This window comes from Corvus brachyrhynchos, unplaced genomic scaffold (genome assembly GCF_000691975.1).
Source record: "Corvus brachyrhynchos isolate BGI_N302 unplaced genomic scaffold, ASM69197v1 scaffold14, whole genome shotgun sequence".
NCBI classification, from domain to species: domain Eukaryota; kingdom Metazoa; phylum Chordata; class Aves; order Passeriformes; family Corvidae; genus Corvus; species Corvus brachyrhynchos.
The window spans coordinates 23,252,341-23,262,831 of NW_008239110.1; the positions used below are offsets into that span (position 1 = coordinate 23,252,341).

A 10,491-nucleotide genomic window follows, 5' to 3' on the forward strand; every position below is an offset into this window, starting at 1 on the left:
GGTTCTGCAAGGACATGGATTTGCATATATGGGGGTTTTGTAATACAGTAATAAAAATGCTGGAGCCCCATCTAGTGCATGAATAGTTAACCCTACTAGAGAAGTTACAAAATGTGTCAGAACAGAGAGGATGGGTGGCAGTCCCATTAGTGGCTAAATTTTAGCCTTTTTGTGAAAGAACTTGCGTTATGAGAAAAATGTCATAGTGGTCAAACACAGTTTCTTTGAGGAAGGTGATTCCGTAAAGGTTAATCTTGCTGTGCCTCAAAGAGATCTTCTATATTGGAAGATTTAACTGTGTAAGATTCCAAGTATGAGCAGTCAAATTGAAGGTGAATTAACAGCCTGAAAATTCACAGTGAGACCAAGACATGTTTAGCACATTTAGGTTAGATAAATCGTATTAAATCCAAGCACATTTGACTTTGCTCACAGCTTGTTTCCAGGAAAAAGATGTTAGTAAACAGAAAGACTGGAACATTCAGGTTTGATTATGTAATTTAGGATTTTGAGTAGAATTCTCAGCCCATGGAAAGTCAGAAAGACTGTTTACTTTGATTTCATTTGCATCAGCTTTCACCCTTGGATTTCGAGATTAATTCACCTTGGAGAGCTAGGATTTGCTGTCTCTGTGAACTTCCCTGCAAATGTTTGGGAGGAAGTCCTCTTAGAAGACCAGTGTTGTAAATACAATGGGCTGGACAGTAGTCTCACTTCTCCACCAGAGAAGACAGAAGTTGCCTTTGAGATTCTGCCAGAGCCCATTTAAAATAATTGCAGTGCACTTTCTGAACTTCTTGAAAGGGAGGAGAAATACTGGGTTTAGTTAATGTGCATTTTATAAAATAAATGTTTATCTAGGAAAAAGAACATTTTTCTTCTAAACAATTCCCCTTGACTGGTTTAAGTAATTTTCTTTCAATGATCATGTACATACTCAGGAATAATAAGATTTTGTAAAATAAAAAAATCTGAAATATTACTGTTATTTTAGGACATACAATGCATCGGTATTCCTAGCAGTATAGAAAGCTACACCTAGATGAAATTCAGGCTTTATTAGTATTTTTTATAATTATGCACCTAAATTTGAGTATCAAATTTAAATCTTCAGTTTATTAATTAATATGCCATGCCAGCATGTGTTAAATGCTTTATTCAATAAAAAAAATAACTAGGGCTAACAACCTATATTTATGTTCCCAGTTTGTCTTGACCAAAATATGGTCAGAAATGGATGTAGCAGTGTGTTTTGTAATGCCCAAGGATTTCTAGAAGGACTATGACTATTACAAGCCTGTTGGTTATAACGTCACCAGAAGCTTTTTTAATGTAATGTGAATTATAAGAAATTCTTCCCTGTCTTCTGGATTTAGGAAACATCCATGTCTCTCTAAAGATTTAAATAGTATAAGCACAGTTGTTCTGTGCCTTCCAAAGAACGTCTTTTCAGCTTATATGGTGAAATACATTGGTAGCTTGTAAAGCGATACTTATTTAAGCAAAAATATTTGTCAAGTAGTATTGGCCTTGAGGTCAAAGTCAGTGTAACTGATAGTTCTGGGAACCACACAGTAATCCATGCTTCCATGTGCAGATTATAGGACCTGGCCAAGCCTCACAAGCACATTGCAGGAGTTGGTTTAGATCCAACACAAGTGAATGTCTATACCTCATCAGGCTGTAGGAGACTGCTTTTAAGCTGCTCTTTCTTCAGTATTCACCCCTTCATTCTCATAATGGATGTTTAGGAGCTTTATACCCAGATTCCATCTGTCTCAGCTATTGCTCCCTTCATTTCATCCTCTTCTCCATGAGAGTTTTCTGACGTCTGATTGTTTCAATGGTCAAGTTTACAATGGTGTCACACAAAGACTTTCACTGATGCATATTTATGGATCATATTTATGGGTGAGCATGTCGCAGAAGAGAACTCCTTAAGTTGGATTTGCTGCCAAATCAGTACGTTGTATAATTGCACCTTTGCTAGCACAGCTGTGCTCTTGCCAGTTTGAATACCTTGCTAGGTGGGAGGCTTTCTTGTTGCCCACTTGGAAAATACATAGTTCGTAGGCTGTATAAGTGTCAGAAATCATAACTGTGGGTGATATTTCTAACAATTTGAGCTCAAATACAAGTTAGATCTTTTAGTAACAAGCCCCACATGAAAGGGGGACAGCTTAAGACTGAATTGTTCAAGTGACTTGACTGTGACTTTGAAATGTATTTTCATTCATATATTAGAAAATATTTTACTTCCCTATTGTCTTAGCTGTTCTGGTATCCAGGTGTAATAAATTTAGGGTTTTTTTTCCACTTCTGTGGTTTGATTTGATTGTGATTACACAAGAACAGATAAACCTAGAAAAAGGCACCACTTTTTACATGTTGAACTTTCAGGTAAAGCTCAGCTTGGACAAAATCGAGCTTTAATGATTTAGCCTAATCAGTCCTTTGGTTGCTGGAAAAATTATTGGTAATATCCTAAAATAAAATAAAAGAAGGCTTAGAAACCCAAAACTCTACCACTTGTATCAAACGAGGTAGTTGGAAACTGGTTTTATGCAACAAACAAAGATGTGTAGAAGTAGCAGTGAGAGTTGGGTATTCAAACTTCTAAACAGCAAAAGCTGTAAAATACTTTCGTGAATGTGCTCCATTATGTCACAGCATGCAAGAAATCTCAACATACACCAGGCTCAGATGACAGAGCTGCTGGGTTTAAGTAAATGTGCAGATTCTGTATTAGGTTGTAGAATTTCTGCAGCACTTCTAGGGAGACGTTTTGTTACTAGAGGAATTCTGAAAAAATGTAGGAAGATTCTAAAGGTAACTTCTCCAAGTTTTGCTATCCTACACCAGTAGTTACAGTTGGCTATAATATATCATCTAAGAACTACTAGGGGGTATGAAACTGTAAGAATTTTGGGATCAAGGTCATTGTCAGCATTTGAAAGTTGGGTTTGGATAGTTTCCTTGATTCAAATTGATTGGCTTTGGATGCTATTTGCAATGAAATATCTCTTTGCTACTTGTTACTCAAAGAGAATTAGAAGGGAAAAAATTGTTTATTATAAATGTGTTAATATAAATTTGAAATTTCCTATAGATTGCCATCAAGGAGAATTCTGTGCATACATCACAGCTCATGTGAGACATTTCATGTCTTGTATTTTCATGTTTAGATATAGCAAATGGCTCCAGTTCAGGAGGATATCGCCCCCCTCCCAGAACAAAAGAAGTGATCATCAATGGACAGACAGTGAAACTAAAATATTGTTTTACTTGCAAGATTTTCCGCCCACCTCGTGCCTCACATTGCAGCCTTTGTGATAACTGCGTAGGTGAGTAAAAAAATATATGGCATATGTTCAGTTTAGTAGCTTATATATTGTTATGAATACTTTTCATAGGAGAGAAAAAAAACAGCGACAAGATTACTCATGAGGTAACTTGCTCTGTTCATCTTTCCTACGAGATCTGTTAAATGTTAAGAATTTTAGAGGAGGCAGAAAAGGAGACTTGGCCTAGCAGATGTTGCTAATCTAAGAAGGGAAATTATTTTCTGATGCATACATCGTTCCTAACCTGCCCTAATGGCAAAGAACACACCTTACTCGAATAGGGCTGCATACAAAGTACAATGACCTTTCCAAGCTTTATGGGAGTCTCAGAATTGTTTTCTTCACCAAACTAAATTGAGGGCAAGGAGCTGCTTCTCCAGTTCATTAGTAACTAACTGTAAGGCATGGTTCACATGGTTAGGGCTGTGTGACCAAAATATACACTGTAGGTGAGTCTTACCTTTGAGCAGTTTTATGACTAGAAATACTTAAGTCAGAATTCATAAGAAATTACTGGGCAGACATGCTATTTTGAGAGTAAGTAGATGTTGTCAGGACCTAAGCATATTTTATAATGGTAGGGTTGGTTTTTTTCTCTCTCAACATCTTGTCCTTTTTCATTACTGTTTTCCATGGAGGTCAGACAAGGTGATTAAGATATGCTTGGATTTAAAAGCAAACCAAAGAAACCCTAGCAAACAAATCTGAGTAGTTTCCAGTTAATTAGATCACATTTGCAGTTTAGTGCAGTTGATTAGCACACTGTTGAGCCTGGATCTTACGCATTCAAGAAAATAATGTAGAAAGATGTCTCCAGCCGAGAAATGTAATTGCAGCATTCAACAGTGATATTTTTAAATATAAAGCAGTCATTGGAAGAATTGGAGTTTTGTGTTTAGATGATACTCATTTAGTATCACAGTGATACTTTTCACTTACATCACAGTGAAAAGCTTATTAGCCTTTTGGCCCTATAGAATTGATTGGTATCTGTAGATGGTTCCTTCAGGAAATTCAATTTTTGATGTGCTACAATTTTGTAAGTGTTGCAAAAGTTTTTGGGCTTGCTTTTATTGAGCAACTAGGGATGCTTATGAATTGCAGTTGGCACATTTTTCAGAAAAATGTTTTAGCAAATGTGTAACCTAAACATTAGTGTTGTGATATTGCTCAGCAAACTTGATAATATATAAATACAGTTGTTGACCAGTGTGATAAATAAAAGTTGAAAGGCTGTTGTCTTTACCAAGAGAGGAAAAATAAGAGCAACTTCCCCCATACAACCTGAGGCTTATTTTAAAAAAATGTTTTGGTTTTTTAATATGCTGGTATGAAGGATTTTTCTATAGGTTATTCTGTAATCTGTGTCCTTTTTATACACATCTGGAAAACCTATTCTGTGAAACATACAATTAGTGATGGCAGGGAAACAACTTACACAGTCTTCTGATCATGTCTGATGAAATAACAGATGTGAATTATTATGAATATTTATCAGAAGAGTCTGAGCAAATGACTTATATAACTGAGATGTCCTTTCTGCTCTTAAGATAGTTGTAATTTCCTCTTACATATTTTTACATTTGGAGTTACTTGTTTGAAAGTAATTAAATGGATTTACTGTGGTTTTTCTCCTCAGTGTTTATAATGGGAATTACAATAAACTGACTTTTTTGGAGTACACCGTATAGTAGCTTTGTTTGCTGATTAGATACGTGTGTTTGTCATATAAATATTCAGGTGTACTGTATGCAAAAAGAGAAATCTACAAGTACCTGCAACTAAGTTTCTGTTGAAAATAGGTGTTAAGAAAATTGGATAGCTCATGTACCTGTGGAAATCTAACAGTCTGAGTGCACACTTAATCAGAGTGTGTTAAGCAGTTTGCCATCACTCTTAAGTTAGGATTGTCTATATAATGATGCTTTTATTTAGTTTCTGAATAAATCTTTTAATAGCAATGAGTGTTCTTGTGCCACTGTTTGTTAGTTCCTTCTTGAAGTAACTAAACCTGTGCACAAGTAGTCCTACTTCATATGCATATGGATATTTAAGTAACTTACGCTCTTTAAACATAACATATGATATTTAAGCAGCTCACTACAAGTATGGCCACGCATTCCTTTTTACCACATAGTTTCAAAAGATTTTGCTGCAGTTACAAACCAGCTACAGAGACTACGTGGTACAGGAATAGGGTCTGTCTTCAAACCAGCACTCACTGCTAAGAAAAAACAATATGCTGCTTTTACCTAAAGGTGTCCTACAATACTTGGCTAATGAATGCAGTGTGAAAGAGAGGTTCTTTCATTCTGTGTGTTCTATTAATGTTTTTTATTCTGTAAGGAATCTATTGCAGCATTTTAAATATGTAAGTACATGCAAAAACCTTACTCTGGTTTTTTTCTGTCTAGTTGTTTAGTAAGTATATCTGTTACTTGTTACCTTGTTTGGTTTTTGTTTTATCACTGTGTTTTATAAACATCTGTGTGGTATTTGTAGATAAAAATAACAAATAGCTTAAAATGAGAAAAAGAAGAAGCAAAGAGCTAATTTGAGTTCTAGCCATGGTAATACTTCAAACTCCTTTAGCTCTACAGTATTTTCCTGGTAGTATCCAGAAAAATCTGTATTTTCATACAAATGTAGTTTGTTCTGTTTATGTAATACCTTAAAAAGTTTGGTTGAGTAAGTGTTCCCTGAAGCACATACCTTGGGTGTATTCCTGATTTGCTTTCTTTACTGCCTCTGTGAATGTCAGTTGGAAGTTAGCCCTTCAAGGGTTTTATGTACCATTATGTTTCTTAAGAATTACAAATGAATTAAACATAACATGCATCTGAACACAAGAGATAAAGACTTCAGGAAAAAAGTAACCAAACCAGACATAAATTCTGAGCTCAAGCTAGTTACTGCTGTGTTTTGACAAGAGGTTTTGATTGCACTGTGTAATGCTAGAAAGAAGGCAGTGGTTGGACTTGCTTCTGAGGTAACCAAATGGCTTCTTTTTAGTTTATTTTTGGTCATTGCAACATCAACTGTTGTAATATCCTTTTTTTTGTTTGGTTTTAATAAATAATTTTTGTTTTGTTTAATTTGATTTCTATAATGAAAGCTGAACAAGAAGCAGGTGGCTGTATCTGGACAATATGGGGAAATAATTCCTAAAGCACACATAACATATAACACAGACAATGTAAGACAGAGTGAGAATTACCAGTGTCTTCTGGGGAGAAGCTTTTCCTTGTCATTACTCAGATACCACCATCTTCCAGCCTGAAGAACACAAATTACTTCAAAAGCAGGCTGAGAGGTCACATTGTAACAGTCTGACTTTTATAATGCAGACAATGTGTCTGAGAGTAATTTTCTCAGGACTTTGTAGTCCTTTATAATCAATGTGTATTTACTTCATGTCAGGACTTCGGTTTGCTTGGTTTTAATTCTATTCTGTAGCACTCTTTCTTCATTACCTTATTATTTCCTTTCTTGCCTTCAATTCCTTTTCATGGCCTTTGCTTATTTCTTTCCTTACATTTCCTGCAGTGAACAGAGTACAATTTTCACTTCATTTTGAACCTTTTAAACCTTAGCTCTGGTTGTCTTGAAATGACTCTTTTGCTGAACAGTTAAAAGCACAAAGTTGGCTGCTATGACCGTTTTTTTCCTTTTTCTTTTCCTATGTATTTTTCCAAGTTTTTATAGGTGAGAAATGGCTTGGACTCTTTCTGTTTGGGTGCCCCAAAAAGGTAGAACAAGAAACTGCCAAATGGAGTACACACCAGCACTTACAGAAGTGATAAATTATTTAAGATTGTGCCATTTGTATAATTAGATGTACTTTGGAAATTCAGGGAGCATGGCATGTGTGTCAGGGTTTCTAAATCTCAAGCCAAAGGACTGCAAAATATGTCAGAAAGTCTCTTTAAAAAAGAAAATCGTATTATAGGTTATTTAAGAGAGGTTGTGGCTTATGCATTGGTCTGAGTATGAAAAAATGCAGAGATGATCAGAACATCTGACTGTGCAAATGATGTTGTAAACCTCAAGGTGTCAGAGTAAAAATTAAAAGAGAGAAATCACCAGCTAAGAAAAATTAGGAACCTAAAAAGAGAAACACACATTTACGTTGCAGTAACAATCTGCAAAATGGTTATAAAACTCAAATTCTGGTAAAAGACAGCAGTGGAAGTGTGCTTTCCTGTAGAAAAGAGAGAAACTAATCCGTAAACTTTGTGGATGCTGTTACTTGGTAAGGATACTATGCCTCCTCTAGGGACAAATTTAGGGTTTTAAAAATCTCTTCCTCCACAGTTGGGTGTATGTCAGGTGCTCGTCTGGATATGCCAGAGTACATGTACTCGAGTGGGTATGTAAAGAGATACTGTTAAGCAGTGAATTCCTTCACTGTGCCCTCTTTGTACCTCTCAAAGAGCAGCCATTCTAAACTGCTGCTGCTGCCTTTGAAAATGTAGCCATTAATGTTCCTGCAGTCAAACGAGTTTGTTAATTAGTCAACATTTGCTATATGAGGGTGCAATGAAGTGATCTATGTGACAATACAGTTTAATTACTATGAGCTATCCTAAGGCAATGGCTGGATGTTTTCCTAATAAATCAATTGCTATTTTTATTTTGAAAATTAAGCATGTTTATTTTCTTTTTGTGAATAGCAGTGGTCAGCAACTATTGAAGTTGATTAACATGCAAAAAGTTGACATTGCAACTTATTTTCTTAAAACCTCACCCAAATATCTTAGCTGTCTGGAACAGTTTAAATAGTCATGAAAGTGAAATACATGTTAAGTAGCCCTTGTGTTTGTTTTTCTGATTGACTTTTTGTTGTAGATACCCATGCACATTAATAACTTAATTCAGTAATAGAGGCCCATCTTTCCCAGTGTTACATTGCTGTTTCAGTTTGCATCACCTTGTAGAGATTAGTGTCAAGAATGTAATTTGGAGTAAACCTGTGGTATTTCCCAAATGTAAACATGAAGCCAGAAGACTCTTTCTGTTTGGTTTTCATGGGGTGTTTTGATTTGGAATCAGTGTACAAAAGTACGTGTGATTTAAAGGCTCCATTGTGCATTGTCCATAACAGATGTTCTAAAATAACATCAGCATGCATATAAATGTAACTTGCAATTGGTCTTTTGTTAATCACTGCTTTCTTCATATAAATTTCTACTCAGATTTCATTCCACAAAGTGACAGCAAAGGCATTGTCAGGGGAACGACTGTCAGACAGGTGAATGGTGTATAAGTTAAATTGATCCAAGTATTTGATTGCTGTTGCCAGTTGATGGCAAATCCCATCAGCGGGGCTGGTTTTATTAATATGATTAAATAAATAATCTTCTTAGGAATGGCAGTTTCAGTCGGTGAAACTGAACATCAGAGCTAAGGATAGTTTTAATGAATATGCTATGAATATTGGATATAAATTTTTTTGTTATGTTAAATTATCAGATTTTTTGAACTGACTGTAAGGGACTTAAGGCAATGGTTATATTTGCTTTCATGCATGTGTGCATCACTTTCAGCAGTTGGGATTGGACTGCTGTATCTTAGAAGAAAATAAATACTCTTTGTAATAAAACGTATTTCTTACATGGACTTCTAAAAGTCTCATTTGTTTTCTTAAACATTTCAAGAGCAATCAAATTCTGAAAGTACAGTTTGTTGTGCAAAATGTCAAGTCAAGAAGCCTGAGTAGATGTGGTCACATCATGACATCATAGTCCTTCAAAAAGCTTTAATTGTCATCATTATAAATATGTGCAGATGTGTCAGTCTCTCTGCATAATTACTCAGTGTGTGTCCTTGACAATGGACATTGTAGTCCTGTGTTGTACTACTGCTACTATCAAAAGTAATTTTGAGTTATCCTGGCCCAGTTGGTTGAGCTATAATGTGACTTCTTGCATGACGCAGGATGTGAATAGTGGGCTCTTGACTCTTTCCAGTCATGGGATACATGTTTGCATGTTGTAAATAAAGATGGTAACATTCAGTGAATGCCATAAGTTTGTGCATTTGCCTTACAATGCTTTGCTTGCACAGGGTGGAAAAATTACCAAGTGAATTCTAACTTGTGCTCACTGGAATCTCCTAGTAATGTGACCTAGATATTTTTGCACCTGTCGACTTCTTGTCTTTGAGTCCTGCCTTCGCATTAAGCTTTAGAAAATGTATGCTGGTGTGCAGTGATCTAGTTGAGCAAAGAATAAAAGAAACAGTTCATAAGTACTGCAAACTGAAGGGCCAAGCTGGCCTACAAATGTTCCATTTAAAAATGCTTTTGTGTTCCTTGTAAATTATAAGGCTTTCATTAAATGTTTTGAAAAAGGAAGGAAAGCATTTGGGTCATTTTGTGCATGGTTTCCTGGAGTGTAGTGATTGGAAAATGGAAGCAGAACATTTAAGGATTTAGGAGCCTACATGCTGTGCTGTGGAAAAGTAGAGATTTGACTCTTTGGTTCTGAGCAGCAAAGAACATGCCTTGGTGTGGCTTCTGAGGGAAACACTCCATCTATAAGACCAATGCCTAGTAAAATGGGAAATGTCCTTAGGTTTGTTTTTATCTGAGATATCCAACAGTTAATGTTTCTTAAGCAAGTTTTAAATGTTTCAGGGAAGGTAAAAAATGAGGAATGTCTAAAATATGAAGTAATGTGTTCTTCTGTTATCCAGTTAGCATAGGTTATAAGGTGAGTGTTAATGAGACTAGTTAGGTGAGTGTTAATGAGACCACTGAGTCATGCTGACAGCTTGCTGCTTTCAAAGGGATTTGAATGTCATCATCTTCTTTTTTTTTGTTTCCCTATTTCCGTGATTCTCTTCTTTGTGCCTTTGGTAACACACAACCATTGGTAAGTCAGTTTTTCCCACTGATCAATGAACAAAATAATTCCTGGGGGTTTTTTTCCCAGTTCAGGGAACTGACCTGATTCATCATCAGCTTACACAGTGAAAGAAGGAAGTGGGATGAAGTGGCAGGAAAGGCAACATGTGACCACCTCTTTCACTGCTACTGAGCTTTTAGACTGGCTCAATTATCTTGTGAAGCCTCATCCTTTGGGGGTGCTGGCTTGTCTTCAGAAGTTATTATCTAAATTCAAAGGTGGTGATCACTTGGGAAAGA

General features: G+C 35.9%; 1 protein-coding gene across 5 annotated transcripts in view; it reads left to right on the top strand.

The window, feature by feature from the left end:
* The window catches only part of ZDHHC14 (zinc finger DHHC-type containing 14), a 97,046-nt gene that overhangs the window by 59,561 nt on the left and 26,994 nt on the right, over positions 1-10,491 (top strand). For all 5 annotated transcript variants that reach the window (XM_008637894.2, XM_017739593.1, XM_017739595.1 and 2 more), the window contains exon 3: positions 3,186-3,344. In XM_008637894.2, coding sequence (XP_008636116.1) covers positions 3,186-3,344 — 159 coding nt within the window. The remainder of the gene's footprint in view (positions 1-3,185; positions 3,345-10,491) is intronic.